The 23,846-nt window shown below is 41.0% G+C and overlaps 1 protein-coding gene across 10 annotated transcripts in view; it reads left to right on the top strand.

Annotated features, from left to right (window-relative positions):
* Positions 1 to 23,846, top strand: part of NEK1 (NIMA related kinase 1) — a 209,798-nt gene that overhangs the window by 29,821 nt on the left and 156,131 nt on the right. For 3 of the 10 annotated variants that reach the window (XM_077477189.1, XM_077477184.1, XM_077477185.1), the window contains exons 4-15: positions 85 to 168; positions 255 to 322; positions 409 to 495; positions 2,301 to 2,355; positions 4,815 to 5,015; positions 7,516 to 7,585; positions 14,807 to 14,967; positions 19,310 to 19,369; positions 19,654 to 19,719; positions 20,621 to 20,692; positions 23,278 to 23,352; positions 23,471 to 23,649. In XM_077477189.1, the coding sequence (XP_077333315.1) occupies positions 85 to 168; positions 255 to 322; positions 409 to 495; positions 2,301 to 2,355; positions 4,815 to 5,015; positions 7,516 to 7,585; positions 14,807 to 14,967; positions 19,310 to 19,369; positions 19,654 to 19,719; positions 20,621 to 20,692; positions 23,278 to 23,352; positions 23,471 to 23,649 (1,178 nt within the window). The remainder of the gene's footprint in view (positions 1 to 84; positions 169 to 254; positions 323 to 408; positions 496 to 2,300; positions 2,356 to 4,814; positions 5,016 to 7,515; positions 7,586 to 14,806; positions 14,968 to 19,309; positions 19,370 to 19,653; positions 19,720 to 20,620; positions 20,693 to 23,277; positions 23,353 to 23,470; positions 23,650 to 23,846) is intronic. The other 7 variants (XM_077477186.1, XM_077477192.1, XM_077477193.1 and 4 more) reach the window with 5 other exon arrangements.

Below are 23,846 nucleotides of genomic sequence, written 5' to 3'. Positions count from 1 at the left end.
TAATCAAGAATTTGTATCCACCTTTAAATTCCAATATAGAACTTTTGTGGTTTGCAATGTAATGATATGGTTTCTTTCTCATAGATCCTGGACTGGTTTGTTCAGTTATGTTTGGCTCTGAAACATGTCCATGATAGGAAAATTCTTCATAGAGATATTAAGTCACAGGTAACACTGAAAACTGATTGAGCTTCTCAGGATTGTGATACTTGTGTGTTTCTAAGATGTATGTTACCTGTGTCTGTCTATTTTAGAATATATTTTTGACAAAAAGTGGGACCATACAATTGGGAGATTTTGGAATAGCCAGAGTATTAAGCAGGTATGTACAGAAGCTTTTTGGTACCTTGGTAAGAACTGTTTGCATGGCACCTTTTTATTATAGATGTTGCTTTTTTGTTTCTACAGCACCGTAGAGCTGGCTCGGACTTGTATAGGGACTCCTTACTACCTATCCCCTGAGATTTGCGAGAACCGACCCTACAACAACAAAAGGTGTGTAATGTACTGTTCTATTTTTATATTTAACAAGTTTGGTATTGAAAGAAATTGTAGTGTTATAATCATGCAACACTCCGTTCTATAATGCTATGTGTCCCTGTGCTGTAAAAAAGGAAAAAAAAAGCCCATTATGCCGTATATCGGAGCGGCTCAAGTGACTCCTTGGCTCTCTCCAGCAAGGAGAGAGATCCAAGGAGTCACGTGAGCACTGGGAGTTTTTTTTATTTTTATAACGCACAGGGACAACTAGCGTTGTATAACAGATGGGATGGCATGATCATAGTATAGATTAGATTGCAACAGGAGGTGTGGATCGTGGAGTGGACAGAGCTGACAGGCAGAGGGGGGAGGAGGACACAGACACAGGAGAGCAGACCTGTGGATGACGGAGACACGTAAACTGACCACGGTGTCAGGGCTCAGCAGCCATGAAATACCGTGCTCAGTTTACAGAGGGGGGGGGCAGAACTAGGCACGATCAGCCAGGTTTTTTAAGGTGATACGGAGGGGGCAAAATTACACAGCACAAGCTTGCACAGTGTGGCCCCGAACATTCTCTTCTGGGGTCCCCCGGTGGCACTCGCGGCTCCTCCTTGCATCAGTTAACTCCCTGGGATATGCGCCCTCCCTTGGGGTTACCTTGCGGGCGAACTCCCGAGTCCAGCATTTGCGTGAATAGACAGCAAATGCTGGACTAGGTTCTGCCCCCGGCGCCCGCGTTATTGGATTTGATTGACAGCAGTGGAAGGCAATGGCTGTACTGCTTTCAATCTATCCAATCAAAAGCTGAGAACCCCGGGCAGAGAAGGTAAGCCTGTCTCAGCCGAGGGAACGAACAGGCTCAAGTGAGTAAAATGGAGGGGCTGGTGGCCGATCAGTGTCAGAAGTTTTTTCACCTTCATGCAGTAAGGTTAAAAGACATGAGGCTTTACAACCCCTTTAACCAACAATTTAACTGTGATACATTTACCCTGTATACACTGTTTGTAAAAGAAAAATATCAGACGCCAACTAGGTAAGTAATACTAAGAGTCTCCTTCACAGACATTTACCTACATACACCACATTCCAGCTGTAAAAATCTGCATATCCTTGCAGCTGGAACGACATGTGATGTGAATTGTGGCAGTCACTCAGCCTGTATAAAATGCCAGACCATCACTGTTCACTTGGAGACACACACCACAGGGTTATCTATGATTAGGGCCAGATGTCCGATCCTGGACTTATCTGACTGTGTCCAGGCTTGGATATCCTTACTTGACCACAGGTAACTGCTTGGTGTGTGACTACAAGCACCACAGTGGCCATTGCTGTCATCCTGTCACTCCTTTTATAAGACCTCTTTCACACTGGGGCAGTTTTCAGGCGCTTTAGCGCTGGAAACAGTCTCTGCTAAGCGCCTGAAAATCACCTCCCATTCTGCTGTGTGACTTATACACTACCGGGCGGTGCACTTGTGGGTCATTATGAAAAGTCCTGCAAGCAGCATCTTTGGGGCGGATTGGGATCGCTCCCTGCCCATTGTAATGAATAGTTAGCACATTCAAAGCAACTTAAAATTGTTTTTAACTGTATCCTGCTCTATTTAAAATTGGGTGGGGGAAAGTTTGGACTGTAAATTAAAATTTTACTTTTGCAAAAACAAAAATGTGCCCTTAATAAGCATTTGTGTTTAGAGATTAAAGTACCATAATTTACATTTTATCACCTGATCTTGCTGGAATGGTGTTTCCATTTGTTATGATGTCCGTTTGTCTTTGTGTTTACACTTTATTCATTGTGGTTTTCTCATGCAGTGACATTTGGGCTTTGGGCTGTGTCCTTTATGAAATGTGCACTCTCAAACATGCGGTGAGTGGATTCAAATGAATCAAATGTGTCTTCTATATCCTTGAGCAGAACCAGACACTGCTGTAACTCTCTGATTTTCATGTAAAGGTCCAATATTTATTTTATTTTTTATAATGTTATAGAGATTACACGGTCACTTAAAAGCTCCTAATAAAGTGCAGGTTTATATCTTTCATGAGTACCAGTCTTTGGATAGACACATCAGATTTGCTATTTCAACAAACCTAATGTGACTGTATACTGTGCATACGGCATACCTGTATGCACAGTATACAAATATAACACACACACACTATACTACCAAAAGTATTGGCACGCCTGCCTTTGCACGCACATATACTTTAATGGCATCCCAGTCATGGTCTGTAGGGTTCAATATTGAGTTGGCCCACCCATTGCAGCTATAACAGCTTCAACTCTTCTGGGAAGGCTGGCCATAAGGTTTAGAAGTGTGTCTATGGGAATGTTTGACCATTCTTCCAGAAGCGCATTTGTGAGGTCAGGCACTGATATGGACGAGAAGGCCTGGCTCGCAGTCTCTGCTCTAATTCATCCCAAAGGTGTTCTTTCGGGTTGAGGCCAGCACTCTGTGCAGGCCAGTCAAGTTCCTAGGCCCCAAACTTGCTCATCCATGTGTTTTATGGACCTTGCTTTGTGCACTGGTCCACTGGAGGGGGGATTATGGTGTAGGGTTGTTTTCCAGGGGTTGGGCTTGGCTCCTTAGTCCCAGTGAAGGGAACTCTTGAGGTGTCAGCATACCAAGACATTTTTGACAATTTCATGTTCCCAACTTTGTGGTAACAGTTTGGGGAAAGCCCTTTTCTGTTCCAACATGACTGTGCACCAGTTTACAAAGTAAGGTCCATAAAGACATGGTTGAGCATGTTTGGGGTTGAGGAACTTGACTAGCCTGCACAGAGTCCTGACCTCAACCGGATAGAACACCTTTTGGATGAATTGGAACAGAGACTGAGCAAGGCCTTCTCTTCCATATCAGTGCCTGACTTCACACATGAGTTTCTGGAAGAACAGTCAAACATTCCCATAGACATACTCCTAAACCTTGTGGACAGCCTTCTCAGAAGATTAGAAGCTGGTATAGCTGAAAATTGAGGGACAACTCCATATTAAACCCTGTGGACTAAGACTGGGATGCCATTAACGTTTTTGTGTATGTATGTATAATATCCAGTGTGAGTTTGACTCAATAAAAAAGTTGAGGGCAGGGTGGGCTTCCTCTCATTCGTATACAATGGAGCTTATACGTTTTCTTACTCGGTTAGAACAGTGTTCAAATCTAGTTCTCCAACTGATGAGCTGAGAGCTGCTAACATGGTACAGACAGGGTTAAATATAGCATACTGCTCCTCGCCTCCCCATGAACAAAAAGGGCAAGGTAGAATGTTTCGGTGCTGGAGTTTCCAGAAAATGTTTTTTTTAACCACTTGCCGACTGCGCTATAGTAGCCAAAAGATGGCTATAGCAAAGTCGTCCATGGACATCCTTCTAGAACCCCACCCCCTGTGTACTCCAGAACTTTAAAATTATCCCTTGTAGTGGGGCTACGCCTGCACTGCAAGGCTTTACTGCTCATTTTATATAGGGGAAAAGAGAAGCACTTTTAATTACTCCACTCCCCTGGCAAATGGCGCTCCCCCCATGCTCAAGAGGACTGTAATTCATCATCATCATTGCATAAATGGATGATGACTTAAGGACTTTAGACAGTCAATGCATGGGGGAGAAGAAGCTGGGGCGAACATTCTAGCAACGTGGAGGATCAAGTAAGACCTTATCGTTTTCTCTGTTCTCTAGACCTAAATGAGCAATTACCTATTGCAGTTTAGGCATGGCCCTACTGCAAGAGATCATTTTAAAGTTTCCCAAAGGTGGGGTTTAAAAACGTTCCTCCACCAGCCCCCCGAGTACAGTCAACCTGGCATTCTACTTGTCTCCTGGATCCCGCAATCTTTCTCCTGACATGGTCTCAATTGGCTTCTCTTGGGGGAGTCATACTGGAAGCTTCAATTAGTATGGCTACAAATGGGAGTAATTGGTGCAAGGGCACTCATGAGCAGAATAAAGAGCAGCTGGCCAGGATCATATCGGGGTCAGATTGTTGGATCAAGTATTGGGTTTTATTTGTGGTTCAATATATAGATCTGCATAATTTTTCTCTTTTTATTCAAGGGGAAAATAAATCGTTTGTAACATTGCAATTCATACGTAAGGCAAATCTTCATTTTGCGGGTCTAGAAAAAACCTTCTTATACGTTTTTTTTTTTTGCAGCATTTTGACCTATTAAATGTGAACAATGGAGTAACTATGCCCAGTTAAAGACCTATGCTGTACATTCTTTTAAATTGTTTCCAGTTAGTTTAAAGTATTATAATATTAAAAAGCTACTCCTCTGGATACAGATCAATTGTACATTTTCTAAATAAGTTTTCCATTTCAGTTTGAAGCCGGCAATATGAAGAACCTGGTGCTGAAGATCATTCGGGGCTCATATCCACCAGTGTCAATGCATTACTCCTATGACCTCCGCAATCTGCTTTCTTTACTTTTTAAAAGAAATCCCAGGGATCGTCCATCTGTCAACTCCATATTGGAGAAGCCTTTTATATTTAAGCGTATTGAAAAGTTTCTGCCTCCACAGGTAAATCTGAGTTATGTGACTACAACTATAGTCCTTTTTAAAGCTGAACTTGAGGCAGGCATAAAATACACAAATTCACAAAAGCCTGTGTTTATTAATAGTTTTTTAATGCAATCAGTATAATTACCTTATTTTTTACCACTCCTGCACAGCATGGCTCAAGAGCCATACACATGGGCCAAATATCGGGTGGTTCAATAGAAACCGACTTACAGTTGGCACGTGAGTTGGCATCTGGTCTCAGAAGCCGGCTGAACGTCTGGCTTCTATAGAAGGGGCATGACTGAATTTTTTGCTGATCGGCATGCGATTAGTGTTCTCGGCCAATGGCTGAGCTTGCTGACTGGTGTGTTTTGGCAGGGGGCTGTCCCCCTGTTAAAACACAATAGCTCAGCGGGGGAGATTGCTGTACTAACATCTGAGTTGAACAAAAAAGGCTGATAATGTGTACCAGGCTTTAGACTAAGAAGGGAAAAAAGCAGCAAATCAGGCAGTCTGTTGTACTGCAGTACCCATGTGCAAACAAGTAACATACTGACAGAAGGAGAGAACACAATGACACAGAAACAAACTCCTCAGCCTACTACTACTTCTTCTTTCACTGTCCAGTCATGGGCTGGGAGGAACAACCTGCATACATAACCTTGCTATAGCAAGAAAAAAATAAATAAAAATCATATCTCCCATTTTGCCCATCAGAGCTTGCCATAGATGGGTTGTTTTTATTTATTCATTTACTTAAAAAAAAAAAAACTTTCCCTCATCCACACAAGTAAGGTGGCTGGAGGAGTCCTCCACTCTGTGCTGTGTATTATAACACCAGGGATTCCTCTGCTGTCAGTATACACTGATCAGTGCTATATTGTCAGTCAAAGGAACATTTTCCAACCTTTCCATCTTGAGAGAAGCCAATCATTAGGTCAACTTCTCTTGAGCAGGAATGGCCACAGATGGATTCTTATTGGACTGGTCCCTCTAAACTGGCCATTTTTCGATCCAACTATGGCCAGCTTTAGGCCTTTACTGCAGTAAGTTGTATATATGTTGTGGTGTGGTGCCATTAACTCCTAAAAGCATGCCAAGGCTCTTATCTAGTAGAGAAAAACGTATTTGTGCTATAGTGCAGTGCACAGATGTCGATACTCTGTGTAGGGTGGCATGTCGTATTGCTAAAAATTGTGCAGAATAGATTTTTAGTACTTTGAGGTGCGTTGACGGCCCATTTAAAATGAATAGGCTGCCCTAGCATTCCTCAGCGGGTTAACACAATGCACAGTGTTAATGTGCCCTAAGAGAAACTACTATGTTTCTGCAGTTTGAATACAATGGCCCCATCAGACATTCGAAAATGTTGCGCATTGCATATCCTAACATTTCCACAGTCGGTGCTCTAAAGTAGTTGTAAACCCTTACATCTACCCAGTGACTTGCCTCAGGTGATACACAGATTAAACAAATGATCCTGCATAGGTTTTACTTGTCTATCTACAGTCTCCTCTTCTCTACAGCCATTCTAACAGCATTTTTTTTTATGCTAGTGTGAGAGTTCAGAAAAAAATGGGCAGAGAGCTTAAGAGTATGGGTTTGGGCTTTTTTTAGATTAATACTTACCTAGGTGGATGCAGCATGGGTCTAATGCCGCATCTATCCCCCAGCACCTCTACACTGAGAACCGAGCGATTGAACAGCGCTGCTCACTCAGTTCTGACAGGTCCCCGAGCAGAGAACTGCTGACTGTCAGTCACAGCTCTCTGCTCTGCCCCCTCCTTACTTATTGGAGCGCTGAGCTGTGGAATGAGTGTGACGGTGGCCAGCTCAGTCTCTCAGCGGCTCGCTGGGACCAACTTCTGTGACATCAGCAGAGAGTGGACTTCAGCCCAACTTGTCACAGGAGTGCAAAACGAATTACACTCCTGTGATGCACAGGAGAAGTCCAGCCAAACAAGCTTTGGCTATACTTCTTTTAATTTATAGTCTGCATAGCTCAGTGAGGAGAGGTCTAAGCTGATTGGATTGAAGAGATACATCCCCCTTCACCCAGCACACAGGAACAGAGCTGAGACGATCAATCGGCTGATGCTCTCTCCCCGTCTCCTTTTTTTTTTTTCTCTTGGTGGCCGGAAAACTTGTCAGAAGTGATTCATTCTGATAGTAGAGGAAAGAAGCAGCAGATAGAAATGACATTTAGTGCTCTTAAAGGAGACTAGTACACACTATAGTGGGCTATGTTTTGTTTATATATTTAATTTCTGAGGTTTTACAACCACTTTAACACAAATATATAAATATTTCTGTCAATCTTTTTTCATTTTCGTGCTTATATCATTGGGTAATATCAGATATTACCTTTTTTATTTTGCTTTGGAAGATGCAAAAAAGCCTGACGCTATGATGGTATTCATAAAGATTTACAGTAAATGTGTTTTATTATGTATGCATTATCAGTTGTGTTATCGTTTTAATAATTGACCATGTGATGATTGATATTTTAATTTATCAGCTTTTTGTTGAAGAATTTGGCATGGGAGCAGTTCTGAACCAACCTAAACCTGCAGGTCATGACAAAGCTGGTAAGTCATTAATATTACTTGCTTTCAATTTACTATACTGTAATGTGAAGTGTACAATAAAGGAGACTTGTCAGCACAAATATTGTATTAATACAAGTTAGCCCTTGTACACACGGTCAGACATTCTGACAACAAAATTCGGTCGGACAAAGTTGTCGGAAATTCCGATCAATAGTAACGTGATGACGTTTTTTTTTTAGTTACGATGGGACTACGTTCAGGCTAGTATCCAATAGCTTTGGTCTAGGAATTTGATCTGAGCATGCGTGGCACTTTGTCCAATCGGAATTCTCTACAAACGATCGGACAAAGTCTGATCAGATCATGTTGTCGGAAATTTTTTATATCCAGCTCTCAAACTTTGTTGGTCGGACATTCCGACGGAAAAAGTCTGATGAAGCCCACACACGGTCGGATTATCTGACAACATGCTCCGATTGGACCTTTTCCGTCGGAAATGTCTGGCCGTGTGTACAGGGGCTTAGAAATTAGGATAAAGTACATCCTCAAAAAAATGGATAGTAAAAGTAGAACTAATTTCCCAGTCCCAAAGCCACAACAGAAAGTGAGAGGTATCCCCCCCCCCCCCCCCACAAGTAAGTGAGTCCTGGACTGTCATTGGGGTCACCAGAACTAGCGTCCCTATTGGAAGATTTTCTCTGTTCTGGTGACAACCCAAAGTTTGTGATTTTTCTTTTGCTTTCATGTTCAGTGATGACGGTAAACAGCAACTGTAGAACTATATGTGGCAGGGCAGAAGAGAGGAAGCTACTGGTTAATGAACTTCCTTTTTTAGTCCCGTCTTGCGCCATCACGTTCAAAACAAATGGACTTTTGAACAGACTTAGTCCGTTCGTGTGTGGCCAAGTCCGTTCGTCCGGAAGTCAATCGGAAATCTGCTGAAAAGTCTGTCAGGAAGACCGTTGGACCCAGTCTGCCGGAAAGTCCGGTCGTGTACACGGCATTACACTCACTAGCTCTGGAAAATGTTGGACCCCTGCATTGAGATTTGCAAGCCAAAAAAGTAGGATATTGAAAGATAAATGCATTCAGGGTGCTAAAAATATTTGTTATATTATGGAAGCTACATATTTGGCTAGAAAGCAAAACTTTTAGCTTGAGTTGCAGCAATATCAACAAGCAATCCCCCATTGCTTTCCATTCAGGTACTACATCCCATAAGAAGACTATACTTGCTTACTGCCTCCTGTCGGAAAGTATATGTCATATTTGGGTACTTGGGGCAGTTCATATGCATGTTCTGGCACCTTCTGCATGGTTCAGTTCCAGGTACGGAACCTTTCTAAGCAGTAGAAGGGTGAGGAGGAGGTGTGCTATGGATTGGGTTTAAATCTGCATGCTGAATGCTCCAGGGTCTGGCAGTTCCAGGACACTCAGCTGCTTAAAATGTTATGTGTTTTTCTACCTGGCAGACATGGCACATTTATGGCCTGTGTCATCTGGTTTTTATTTTTTTTTACGTCAGACTGGTTTTACGCTCCTAAATTCGCTTATGGTAAGCAGGTCAAATGTAGTCCAGTAGGAGGCAGCTGCAGTTCAGATATACATGTTGGTGTATCCTGAATGATCGCAGAAGCATTTCCAACTGAAGTCAATCAGGTGCTGTTGACATAAGCTTAAAACCTGTTGTCCTAATTGACGTGGTCCATGAAAAACATCTAAATCCTGCTATGAAATGCTAATGTATAAAGGGTTGAAATATATACAACATCAAGAAAAGTTGAAAGACGTACTATCATGTAAAGTAATGACATATACAGTGCCTTGCGAAAGTATTCGGCCCCCTTGAACTTTTCAACCTTTTGCCACATTTCAGGCTTCAAACATAAAGATATAACATTTTAATTTTAATTTTTTGTGAAGAATCACCAACAAGTGGGACACAATTGTGAAGTGGAACGAAATCTATTGGTTAATTGAAACTTTTTTTAGCAAATAAAAAACTGAAAAGTGGTGCGTGCAAAATTATTCGGCCCCTTTACTTTCAGTGCAGCAAACTCACTCCAGAAGTTCAGCGAGGATCTCTGAATGATCCAATGTTGTCCTAAATGACTGATGGTGATAAATAGAATCCACCTGTGTGTAATCAAGTCTCTGTATAAATGCACCTGCTCTGTGATAGTCTCAGGGTTCTGTTGAAAGCGCAGAGAGCATCATGAAGACCAAGGAACACACCAGGCAGGTCTGTAATACTGTTGTGGACTAGTTTAAAACCAGATTTGGATACAAAAAGATTTCCCAAGCTTTAAACATCCCAAGCAGCACTGTGCAAGCGATCATTTTGAAATGGAAGGAGTATCGGACCACTGCAAATCTACCAAGACCTGGCCGTCCCTCTAAACTTTCAGCTCAGACAAGAAGACTGATCAGAGATGCAGCCAAGAGGCCCATGATCACTCTGGATGATCTGCAGAGAACTACAGCTGAGGTGGGAGAGTCTGTCCATAGGACAACAATCAGTCGTACACTGCACAAATCTGGCCTTTATGGAAGAGTGGCAAGAAGAAAGCCATTTCTCAAAGATATCCATAAAAAGTCTCGTCTAAAGTTTGCCACAAGCCACCTGGGAGACACGCCAAACATGTGGAAGCAGGTGCTCTGGTCAGATGAAACCAAAATCGAACTTTTTGCCCACAATGCAAAACGATATGTTTGGCGTAAAAGCAACACAGCTCATCACCCTCAACACACCATCCCCACTGTCAAACATGGTGGTGGCAGCATCATGGTTTGGGCCTGCTTTTCTTCAGCAGGGACAGGGAAGATGGTTAAAATTGAGGGGAAGATGGATGCAGCCAAATACAGGACCATTCTGGATGAAAACCTGTTGCAGTCTGCAAAAGACTTGAAACTGGGACGGAGATTTATCTTCCAACAAGACAATGATCCCAAACATACAGCAAAATCTACAAAGGAATGGTTCACAAATAAACGTATCCAGGTGTTAGAATGGCCAATTCAAAGTCCAGACCTGAATCCAGTCGAGAATCTGTGGAAAGAGCTGAAAACGGCTGTTCACAAACGCTCTCCATCCAACCTCACTGAGCTCGAGCTGTTTTGCAAGGAAGAATGGGCAAGAATTTCAGTCTCTCGATGTGCAAAACTGATAGAGACATACCCCAAGCGACTTGCAGCTGTAATCGCAGCAAAAGGTGGCTCTACAAAGTATTAACGCAAGGGGGCCGAATCATTTTGCACGCCCCACTTTTCATATTTTTTATTAGTTAAAAAAGTTTCAAAAATCCATAAGATTTCGTTCCACTTCACAATTGTGTCCCACTTGTTGGTGATTCTTCACAAAAAATAAAAATTTTATATCTTTATGTTTGAAGCCTGAAATGTGGCAAAAGGTTGAAAAGTTCAAGGGGGCCGAATACTTTCGCAAGGCATTGTATGCTTCCTTTGCAGACAGAGACGCAGTATTGTAACCGTGTATAGAATAAGAATAAAAAGAAACAACACAACTCTATAAAACCAGTCCTAATAATTGTGACCCAATCGTGACCATATAGACAATGCCACCCAAAGTACTCATTACTTTTTAACTTATGCTTGCTTATGACATCCCTTGCCTAAGTCTGTCTTTAACCAGCTGATGGGGTACAAGACCCGGCGAGTCCAGTCAAGGCGGCACACTTTTTTATAAAAAAATTAGGTACATTCCTGTGTTTGTATGTAAGCTCTTTTTTTTTTCCTCTCGGGTTAACCAGCTCAATCCACTGACTCCTAGTGGGTATCTGGGATAATATCCAGTAATGGGCTAAAAATTTACGAGCACCCAATAAACATACTACAGGATCATGTAGGAGACAAAATTGAAAGCTTGCTAGATTGGGGTAATAATACTAGACCAATAGCAAAATGATTTGGGACATGTAATAACTTTTTGTTTTATATAGTCTGCAATCTCAGTGTTTTATATAATTAATCTGGGCAAAAAAAATTTAAACATTTTTGCTTTATCTGATCAGAAAATTCCTGAATGCACTTCACCCAAATAATATCAATATATTTATCCTAATCGTACAGTACAGGACACAAGGCTTGTAATCATAGATCATATGTTATATACATATACCTTCAGGTGATTGGACACTGGCAAAAGACTAGTTAGGGCTGCCCCAGTACACATTCATATAACCCTGCCCACTCTAGTTTTTTGCTAGTGTCCTTCAACGATGGACCTGTTCTTTGCTGGATGAAGTAATTTCTTTCTCTTCTATCAAGATCTGACTTCTTATTGCCATGGGCTATCTATCAATTTCTGTATCGGGGACCCTCTGTGTGTACTTTGAGGACTGTACCTGTATTCCACTTTGTGGGGCCAGCCACTGTTTTTGCTTTGGTCACTGGATCCTGTGTTAGGTGCTCATCTCAGGAACACAGTCAGCACCTGGATTATAGTAGTGGCTCTTGTACACACAAAACCCCAGCCAGTTAGACTGCGATTGTGTCAGTACCCCACTGGGGATCCCCTCACTTATCAATTGTAGATCACAGGTTCAACGAATCTGGGACAAAAAAAATGTAGGCTGCAGACAGCTTAGGGCTGTTACCTTGTTCTGTAGCAGTGTCCCATTATGATGTTGCTCTCCTCTAGCTCCCTCCCAAGCATGTGCCATGCAGTCTGTTTGACAACAAACTGGAAGTGTTGGTCTCCCACATCAAAACTTATGACAGATATTCCTTTTGCAGGTTTTTCTGTCACTATGTCTGATTTCTTTGGAAAACTTTCAGTGCTTGTAAAACCTTTTGGTTTTTAGAGTCGAACACCACTTTATTTATTTAGCTTACTTATATAATGCCGTCAATTTGCGCAGCGATTTACATATACATTTGTACATTCACAACAGTTTACTCTCCTCAGCCAAAACAAGCCCCTATGGGCACTAAGAGACTGGCTAATTCAAAACATACTTTTACCGTTCACTTTGATTGTGCACTTTGTGAGGCTGTTCCGTGAATTCTGCCATTTCAGTTCTCAATAAACCTTTTTTAAGTTTCTATTGCAGATTTTCCTTCTTTCAAGGAATCTGTTGCTGGGCATTTTGAAGCCCTGCTAAAGCTTAATATGCTTTTTGCAGGTCCATTCTGGTAACCAGCAATTGCCACCATGTCTGTTTCCCCAGATTATTGCTTACGTGGAGAAAACAAACAAACTGAGACCAGAAACCTGTCTTTGTTGACCCTGCTTTCTTAGAACAGTTGCAACTGATGACCTGGAAAATAGCTTTGGAAAATTTATATTCTCTAGTGGTCTCCAAACTGGGGCCTGTGGGTCGAATGCGGCCCTTTGCTTGCCTTTATCCATCCCTCGGGGTATCATTCCTTCCACTGGCACCAACAACGGGGCATTTTTCCTTCCACTGACACCAATGATGGGCACTATTCCTCCCTCTGACACCATCAGTGGGGCATAATTCCTCCCACTAATGCTAATGATAGGACACTGTTCCTCCTTCTACTTACTACAAACACTAAGTTTTTACTCCCACTGACGTTTCTACTTGGCATTCCACTGGGCAGTTAAGTCCCCATAAAGTCTGGAGGACAGTAAACTAGCCCTTTGGAGACCCCTGCTCTAGAACACAAGTCTTTAGATTCTAGAACGTATATTATCTCTGTGCACATGGGCAAGGTGACTAAAAGCTTACTTTGCAGAACCTGCTTGGAGGAAGCATCTTCTTTGTATGCCTTTTTGATGGTGAATACCTGTTCAGGGAACTTCTTGATAAATTCCTTCAGGAAGTCTCCTAATCTTATAGCTCTACTTATCAAAAGGATCTTTTTGCTCACCCCAGGGATCAACCTCAAGCACTTCCTTTATGTTGCAAGTGCTGAGCTTCTAAGTCCACCAAGCCTACCCAGGAATCCTGTTCACCATGAAGGGGCTACCTCACTCCTCAGATTAGGAGCACATCTGTTGGCATTGGCACCAGTTTAAATCTGAGATGTCCTGGACCACTTGGTCCAATCTGTCATTTCACATGGGTACAAAATAGTTTTTATCATTGCCCCTTCCTTTCTTTCCAACTGGCTAGCTTCAGAAAAAAAGATTGATTTCTAGTTTTCCATCTAAACCTATTTATAGTCTCACAACCAATTGAGGGTATCCACCCAATGCTAGACTTAAAATCTCTATAAACAGATTTCTATGCACTAAAATTTTGTATGGAATCGGTGAGATCTGTTAATGCTTCTCTCATGCAAAAGTTATTTCTGGCATACGTTTTGATGTGGGACACCAACACTTCCAGATTTTAGCCCTGCCATTCTGCCTATCCTCTATACCTGGAGTGTAATGAAAGTCCTTGCCATGCTTCCAGCTCTGCTGTGAACCTAGGGCATTTATGTCACGGGTTAGGCTGATCTCCTACTCGAGGACAATTCAATTTCTTCAAACCTTAGGCTAGATGATCAAATTTCCAAATTCTCCTCTCTAGCCCTCACACTATCTGGAATACCTGGGTCTAATCTTGGACACAGCCCAAGCCAGAGTCTTCCTTTCCACTAACCACATGTGGATCCACATCAGCATGAGGATTGTAGGCCAAAAGTTTTCCGGTTCCAGCCAAACCAGCCTATTTTTGGCCCTGTGAACCGGGCTTAACTGACCGATTTTATTTATTTTTTTTTTATTTTTTTTTAACATGGCGTTTATTTGTTTGTGTGTACCTTTTGTCTTATTTTGACACTTGTAATCTCATTCTGATTTGCAAATAGACAGTAATGTATTGTTACAGCAGAATTGAAGGCTTATCTAGAACAGACTTTAAACAGGCAAGGTATTATCGAAGAAGAGACATGCAATGCCTCTTCTGAAATACAATACACCTACCTGTCAGCTCACCGTATTCTTCAGCATGCAAACTGAGCTGCTCATGTGCAGCTCGGCTTACATCACTGTAATGGGTCCATGTGTACCAGGATGCGTGACTCCTGTACATGCGCAGGACTGAAGTCATCCCAAGCCAGCCAATGGAGATCCACAAGGACCGGAACCAGGGGAGAAGATGTTTGTGAGGGACCTGGACTGTTAGAGTAGAGGTACGTTTAATTTATTAAAGTAGGGTTGAAGATAACTGAACTTTTTTTTTTTTTTTTTATTAAACCAGTGTTTTTTTCTGCCTCCCTGTGTTTGTTGGAGTCTGAGCCACTTGAATGTCTGATATGTACCTATTTTATGTTCTGTGGAATTAGCCAAAAGACAAGCTCCAGCACAAGCCATCCAATCTTCCTCCCCGCCTGCACAGAAAATCACCAAACCAGCTGCTAAATACGGAGTGCCTTTAACGATAAAGAAGTCATCAGAGTCTGCAAAGAAGTATTATGACAGAAAGCCACAAATCAGGCGTAGACAGGTGAGAACGATAGCCCTTCAAAACCTTGTAAATCATGTGCATATATACTAATAAATGACTTGGGCAAAATAGCTGAGCGAACTGTTAACATGAAGGGAAATTTCTTAACACTGGAGCAGCCAGAATCTGAAGCATTTGTGCATGGCAACCAATCGGCTTCTAGCTTTAATTGTGAAAGTTTATTTGAACAAGCTGGAGTCAGAGGCTGATTGGTTAGGTTCTGTGTTTCCCTGTTTTAGTTCATTTTAGTTTAATGATTAGTTGGGAATGTTGAGGATGATATCTGGAAGTTTCCTGCCAAATCATGTTTGAAATACTTTATTTTTTATTTTTTTTCTGTCTCAGAGTATGTTGGAGAAATTTCACCACATGTCCTGCCCCTGTGGAAGCAAGAGATGGGATAGGCATTTTTCACTGGGACAGAAAGGCATAGACAGTAAAAATAACCTAACAAAAGTTTTAATATATTCCAGCTGTTAATACAGAAAATGTTTTTTTGTTAGTCTATGTTCCCACTGGATAGAAAACCTACCTTTCCCTGTACTTGACAGTAAGGGATGGGAAATCTAGTTACATAAGGACACAGACTGCAAATAAAAATCTGACAGTTTCTTTTCCATCTCCACTTTGTCCATTAAAAATTCTCCTGGCTGGTGTAAGCCTTTTAAGGGAACGCTGTCATGAGAGATTAAATAATTGAACTCACCTTTCGAGAATGTTTGTTAGTTCTTTGGCTTTCATCCTGATACTTTTGACTTTGGTGCAGTCTGAGCTGCTGACCTGGAAGAAGTATAGAGATAAGTATTTCTGACACTCATTTACAGCATGCTTTTTCTGGGACTCTGACTGAAAAATCCAGAAGTCAGACAAGCAAGCATCTAGTATCTCAGGAAGCCTACAGTGGCAGCCCCCATACCTCTCTCATGACCGAGTCACTTTAATCTAACATAGGATCCATTGAACAGAATGCTTACAGTATTTAGTAATGCATTCATTGAAATGACATTCCCTGACATGCAGTTATCATTGCCAACTTCATGATATTGATACAGTCAGTGATTATTTTTCATATTCAGTGCCTTGCGAAAGTATTCGGCCCCCTTGAACTTTTCAACCTTTTCCCACATTTCAGGCTTCAAACATAAAGATATTAAATTTTTATTTTTTGTGAAGAATCACCAACAAGTGGGACACAATTGTGAAGTGGAACGAAATCTATTGTACTTTTGAAACCTTTTTAACTAACAAAAAAATGAAAATTGGGGCGTGCACAATTATTCGGCCCCCTTGCGTTAATACTTTGTAGGGCCACCTTTTGCTGCGATTACAGCTGCAAGTCGCTTGGGATATGTCTCTATCAGTTTTGCACATCGAGAGACTGAAATTCTTGCCCATTCTTCCTTGCAAAACAGCTCGAGCTCAGTGAGGTTGGATGGAGAGCGTTTTGTGAACAGCCGTTTTCAGCTCTTTCCACAGATTCTCGATTGGATTCAGGTCTGGACTTTGACTTGGCCATTCTAACACCTGGATGCGTTTATTTGTGAACCATTCCTTTGTAGATTTTGCTGTATGTTTGGGATCATTGTCTTGTTGGAAGATAAATCTCTGTCCCAGTTTCAGGTCTTTTGCAGACTGCAACAGGTTTTCATCAAGAATGGTCCTGTATTTGGCTGAATCCATCTTCCCCCTCAATTTTAACCACCTTCCCTGTGCCTGCTGAAGAAAAGCAGGCCCAAACCATGATGCTGCCACCACCATGTTTGACAGTGGGGATGGTGTGTTGAGAGTGATGAGCTGTGTTGCTTTTACGCCAAACATATCGTTTTGCATTGTGGGCAAAAAGTTCGATTTTGGTTTCATCTGACCAGAGCACCTTCTTCCACATGTTTGGTGTGTCTCCCAGGTGGCTTGTGGCAAACTTTAGACGAGACTTTTTATGGATATCTTTGAGAAATGGCTTTCTTCTTGCCACTCTTCCATAAAGGCCAGATTTGTGCAATGTAAGACTGATTGTTGTCCTATGGACAGACTCTCCCACCTCAGCTGTAGTTCTCTGCAGTTCATCCAGAGTGATCATGGGCCTCTTGGCTGCATCTCTGATCAGTCTTCTCCTTGTCTGAGCTGAAAGTTTAGAGGGACGGCCAGGTCTTGGTAGATTTGCAGTGGTCTGATACTCCTTCCATTTCAAAATGATCGCTTGCACAGTGCTCCTTGGGATGTTTAAAGCTTGGGAAATCTTTTTGTATCCAAATCCGGCTTTAAACTTCTCCACAACAGTATTACGGACCTGCCTAGTGTGTTCCTTGGTCTTCATGATGCTCTCTGCGCTTTCAACAGAACCCTGAGACTATCACAGAGCAGGTGCATTTATACAGAGACTTGATTACACACAGGTGGATTCTATTTATCACCATCAGTCATTTAGGACAACATTGGATCATTCAGAGATCCTCGCTGAACTTATGGAGTGAGTTTGCTGCACTGAAAGTAAAGGGGCCGAATAATTTTGCACGCACCACTTTTCAGTTTTTTATTTGCTAATTTGCTAATTTTATATCTTTATGTTTGAAGCCTGAAATGTGGCAAAAGGTTGAAAAGTTCAAGAGGGCCGAATACTTTCGCAAGGCAGTGTGTGTGTGTGTGTGTGTGTGTGTATATATATATATATATATATATATATATATATATATATATATATTAGTATAATAAGCACTCCATTTTCCTATTCGCACGTTACTACTACCCAGTTACATATTACAAAGTAGCAGCATCAAGTCATTGGTAGATTTGAAAAATTAAATGCTAAGGAATCGAAAGTATTGTAAGCAACCATAGTTTTTTTTTTTTTTTTTTTTTTTTGTTTTTTGTTTTTTTACTTATGAGCACAATATAACAGTAGAAATGTTCCCACATCACCCCAAGTTCTACTGTTACGTGACAAGAGAGGAACATGGAGAAATTAGGAATGCTGGTTCCGATTTGCCATATTAAAATGTGTTTCTGTTTTGTGCGAATACATTTGTTTACAGCCTTTGGGCATCATGGCTGGGAAAAAAAGTGCTTATGGTGCCTAGAGCACACAGTCTTCCTTGAATTATTGTGCTTCAACTGGTAAAAGGTCTCCTGGAAACTGATTGCTTTGGTCAGGATTAGGTGTTTTTGTCAGGAAATGTTCCCTCCGCTGGTAATATCAATCATTTGGCATGCAGTACTGCGATCCACCAGCAGGTGTCTCCTGCTGGAATTATGTAATCTTTGGTCCGCAGTACTGGTGTCCACCAGCGGAGGGATCCTGGCAGTATGGAGCAGGTATTGCCCTCTGCAGTCAGGCGTCGCATGATTGACAGCAGCCATTGTAAATACCCGGCAAGTTCATATACACTTCGCCTTGGTATTGTCCTTGAGCCCTGACCTGCAGCCTGTTTTATACCTGATCTCTGATACCTGATTCCCTGCATCCTTGATTCCCTGCATCCTTGATTCCCTGCATCCTTGATTCCCTGCATCCTTGATTCCCTGCATCCTTGATTCCCTGCATCCTTGATTCCCTGCATCCCTGATTCCCTGCATCCCTGATTCCCTGCATCCTGCCTCCTGTACCTGTTCCCTTTCTCCTTGTCCCCCCATCTGCTGACCTCCTATTTATGACCCCGGCCTGGCTTGACTACGATTCTGGTACTCCCTTTTGTTACTTATACTGGTTTATTTACTTATCTTCACTGTTTGGTTGTCTGGTTTGTTCACTTAGTTTGTATCGGTGGTGTGTTCACATTTATATGCGTTTGCTTAATAAATTTACTTTCACTTATTTGTGTCTGGTTCACTGTCGCAGTCACATCTGGTTCATGACAGTTTTTCTTTTAGATACGTGAAGCCTTTTATGTTTATACCAAGAATTCCATGGGGCATAAGTAAAAACGGCATCGTTCATGCACACTAGATTTAAAAATCGCCAGTGCTCTTGGCAGAAAAAAATGCTATTATTGAGCGTTTTTGTTTTTTGTACGTGTCTAGGTGCGTCTAGCGTTTTTTTTTTTTTTTGTTTTTTTTTTTTAATTATATTTCTGCCAGAAAACGCCTCTCAAAAACACAACTTTTTTTTTTAATTTTTTTTTCTGCCTCTAAACACTGAGTTTAATATATCCCTCCAAATGTCCTAATGTGAGTGGACACATAGGATAACTTTAGCTGCTTCTACAGGCAAAAAAACTAAACTCCTCTAGAAGCAGCGTTTATTTTTAAGCCAGTGTGCATGGACACTAAAAGTGTTGGCATAACAGTTATTTCCATGAATTTAACGAGAAGGGTACTCTTCTAATTTGCAGTTTCACTTTTTGTCCAGGCCCCAGCAGTTCCCATGAAGAAAGTGAACCCTGTAGAAGAAAGGAGGAAAATGTTAGAGGTATCAATCAAGCTGCTCCTCCTGCTTTCTTTGTTGTGACTGACTTCTAGTTCTACAGAGCTTGAGGGCTTAGCAGTGCTGCTTGTGGTGCTGGCTTTTCCAGTGCTGGCAGATAAATGAATGACCCTAACCAAACACCTCCAAACCTTTCCTCCTCGTTTCTTCTTTCTCTTGTCCTCCTAACCACATTTTCCTTGCCAGTTATGACTCCACTAACACCTCTTTACCTTGAAGCTTCTATTAAAGGAACTTGTGAGCAATATGAGAGCTTGTATGTATTGCAGGATGTGGCCAAGAAAAAAAGAGTGGACATTAGACAGATGGAGAAGGAGAGGCTGCAGCGAGAACAGGTAGGTTGTTTTCTCCGTTTATATGGCTAATGTCAAACAAAGACTTTTACCTTTTTGTAAATAATCAGAAGCATACATTTTTCTTTGCACATATTAAAATGTAAGTGTATAAGAGCAATAACTGACAATGTTATTCCAGAAACTGATTAGACAATGTATATGTAGTGTCTGAATGGAGGAGAGTGACTTATGTTTAGTTGCTTTGCCACAGGAGAATTATTTATATTTTCTACCTAGTTCATGATCTGGTGTCATTGCTGTAGAATTATTCATGATTATTTTAAGGTTTTATTGTGATGTTATAACAGATTCAGTGGTGCATATTTTGCAAATTCTCTTATTGAAGCTCAGGTCCTTCAAGAGGACTTCATTCTGTATGTAATTGGCCATTTACTGGAAACATCTATATTAATCGTTTAGGTTAATTTGTCAAGAAAAAATGAGGACTGCCATTGCTGATCCTCTGATTTCCTCAGTATGCAGGTGATGAAAGTCAGAGTCATAAGCCCTTGTTGCATACTTGTTCCAGGTCAAGGTCTTAAAGAATGACAACCAGGAAACTAGCCGGGTCCATTAGGCAAGGTCTGCAATGGCAGACCCCATAGTTTGAAAAGTCCTTTTATGTAATAAAAAAAATAAGAGGTTATTAAACTGAAATAAATGTTCAGCATAGACAGTTTTTCTTCACAGGAGGAATGGAAATCTCATAGCTGCAAACAGAATTCCTTTTTTTTTTTTTTTTTTTTTTTTTTTTTATATATATCCCCTACAGCTTAGAAATTAAAAGTTGTAAGTTGAAACCAGTTTTTTTTGTTATGGAGGTTTTGTTTTCTTCTCTTCTTGTATACAAGTCCCATGCATCTTTCCAAGTGTTACTATCTCTTTTCTAATCCCATGGTAGATAAATTTACTCAAAGCAGAACAGATGAGACGACTGGAGAAGGAAAGGGTAAACTGGATGATCTTACTGATAGTAGTATATTATGTTTCTTTGTGTTTCCTTTCTGACATATCTATCTCTCTCATGCGTGTTCATTGTCCAGTGTTTTTTTCATGTAACTGAACATGTGTAGTCTGATCAAGTTTCTCCTTGCAGTTGTCAGAGCATTCATAGCTGATTGTAATCACATTATTGGATGTACACTTACCAGTTCACATTTTCAGCTGCTGTAGTCTTGAGTATGACAACGTTTTATAGTTGACCCAATGTCCCGCATCAAAAAAATTGCAAGGTGTTTTTGGGCAGAAAGTACATGCAAAGTAAAGTGTTTTGTAAAAAAAAACAAAAAAAAAAAACACACCATTTAGCTAAGCTAAGGGCACACTAGGAGGTAAGCGTTCATAATATAATTGCACATGGCAAGAGCCTACCCTCACCCTGCAGAATTTAATTCTGATTTATTAAAATAGTCGATACTGCAGATTTTCTGCCATCTCATATTTGTCCACAAGGTGACAGTATTGTAATAGTAGGTTTCAACTGAACTGGCAAAAAGTATTTTATATATCAGTAATCTGCTTTGTTCATAAAGCAGTAACATATAATCAAGCGCTTCACAGTGCAATATAGATTTATTTGTAATAGTTCCTTTTCCTTATAATCCAATGTCACATAAACACATTAGGTCCAGTTTTAGGAGGAAGTCCACTAACCTAAAATGTTTAGGGTTCAAATTGGAGCACCTGAAATAAACTCATGCAAACATGGGAAGAACATCCACATTTCACACAGATTGCATCTGATGTAAAATTTAAACCCAGAATGCAGAGCTAAAAGCAAGAATGCTAACCAGTGTATTCCCTTTCTTTCCCAATGGTAGTAAACCCGCATTTTTTTTTTTTTTTTTTTTTTTTTTTTTTAAAACCTGCAAAGCAAAAGGCATAATGAGCTAGTATGCACCGCATACTAGCTCATTATGAAATACTTACCTTAGAACGAGGCCCCGACATCTCGCCCGATCCACGCCGAGGAAGCCGACATGCTCCCTCGGCGTCTCTTCCGGGTATCGCGGCTCCGGCGCTGTGAGTGGCCGGAGCCGCGATATCGTCACTCCCGCGCATGCGCGCGGGAGATTTAAATCCGGCCGGACGAGCGCTGCCGGATTTTCGCAGAGAGAACCCCCTTGTGCGCATGCGCCGCTGCAGTCAGCGGCGCATACCGAGGGGAATATCTCCTAAACCGTACAGGTTTAGGAGATATTTTTTTTACCTACAGGTAAGCCTTATTATAGGCTTTCCTGTAGGTAAAAGTTAAAAAAGTGGGTTTACTTCCACTTTAAGATATTGAAAGCATATCTAAACTACAGAACAAAAAAATGATATATTGTAGCTTACCAGTCCTTCCCTGTGATGGCTTTTGTTGGATTTCTTTTTCTGTCATGCTTTTACCTGTTGATCCAATCAGTAGTACACTTCATGTACTACTTTAACAATCCTCACTCACTGTAGTGTTGTCGTCACAAGACAGGACTACAAACGCCTTCCCATGATCTGGTTTCCCTCCCATAACCTAGAGGGGAGAGATTCTGTAGACATCTGAGAATAATGTAACTGGTAACTTCCTGTGCTGCATTCTTATTGGTTGATGAGATTTCTGGCAGGATCAGGGAGTATTTATTGCACTTATCAAACAGATATTACAAAATTGTTTCAATGTACTTAACAGACTAAAGGGACCCAATAGGAGACATTGTTAGGATTCACCTAACCTTTTTAAAGTGTCAGATTTGAAAAAAAAACAAAAAAAACCACTATATGTAATGCGTTTTCTATTCACATAGCATACCTAAAAAAGTTAAAACATTTTTTTGCCTTATGCATGTATGTTTGTTTGGAGCAAGCATCTTGCCTGATTGCAAGTTGGTCTTAACTACTTCCCTACTAGGCTAATTCTGACATTTCTCTCCTATATGTAAAAATCATTATTTTGCTAGAAAGTTACTAAGAACCCTTAAAGCAGAACTCTGGGGTCTTCAAAAAATCAGCCATTAGTAAACCCCCCCACAAAACACTAAACAGTTATCACATTTGTCAGTAACCACCAGTGCAACATGTCGGTGACCACCGGTGCAGCATGTCGGGGCCGTTATCAGAAATCATCTGGATGACACAGCGGGGATGTGGGGCTGTGGCAGGTATTGTATGTGAAATACCGATCGCTGTAATGTCCCACCTCCCACCAGCATTGGAACAGTGTGCTGTCAATCACAATGCTGGTGAGTGGGACGTTAAGGTGATCGGTATTTCACATACAATACCTGTCACAGCCCGAGGTCCCCGCTGTGTCATCCGGATGATTTCTGGATGAAAAAAAAGAAAATTCCGAGCTTCTCTTTTTTTAAATTTGTATTCTCCTCCCTAACACTTTTCATGACTTTTATTGTTTGGAAATGTCCTGCTGTTCTTCCAGGCCCTGAAGCTACAATGTTTATTACTTCTGTCTATAAAACCTTTAACCAGATTGTATCCTTATCTCATTTCAATATTTTTCAAATGCTTGCTTAGTCTTTCCTATTTATGTCTATTTTCTTGCTAAGTTATTTACATTCATGCATTTAGTTGGAGCGAATAAATCGCGCAAGAGAGCAAGGCTGGAAGAATGTAATTGGTTCAGGAGGAAGTGGAGATATTAAGGTGATATCACAAGCCAATTATATTATTTTGTAGTTCAGACCTAAATGGTGTCCGTCCTTTATAGATCAGCATAATAGTTTCATGGTTAGGTTCTCAAAAAAATGTCATTCTTTTACAGGCAACATATTTTGGTGGAGGTGGAGGGGGAGCTCCACCACAAGCTGCAGGTCGCTCTTCCTATGAGTATTATCATTCCATACTAGAACAAATGCAAAAGCAGAAAGAAAGCGTTAAAGTAGCAGAGGAAAGAGAGGCCAAATACCGAGCAGAAGTACAAAACTCTGATGCAGCTCAAAGGTTTTGTTATTTAGCAGTTTTTTTTAATAATTTTTTTTATTATTTTTTTGTTGAGTTTTCATAATGAAAATGTAATTTAGCTGTTTAGTTCCTCCCAGAAAACCCAACATTACCTGTCTGTGCAAGACTGATGTCTGACTATCCCCAATAATTAATAAAATTCAAATAACATGCAGCGCTTATCTACTATAAATCAG

Source organism: Lithobates pipiens, unplaced genomic scaffold (genome assembly GCF_037356315.1).
Source record: "Lithobates pipiens isolate NorthernLeopardFrog02 unplaced genomic scaffold, aLitPip1_a1.2 Scaffold_13, whole genome shotgun sequence".
NCBI classification, from domain to species: Eukaryota; Metazoa; Chordata; class Amphibia; order Anura; family Ranidae; genus Lithobates; species Lithobates pipiens.
The sequence above is the reverse complement of the archived record's forward strand: the minus strand, read 5'-3'. Positions and strand labels throughout refer to the sequence as shown.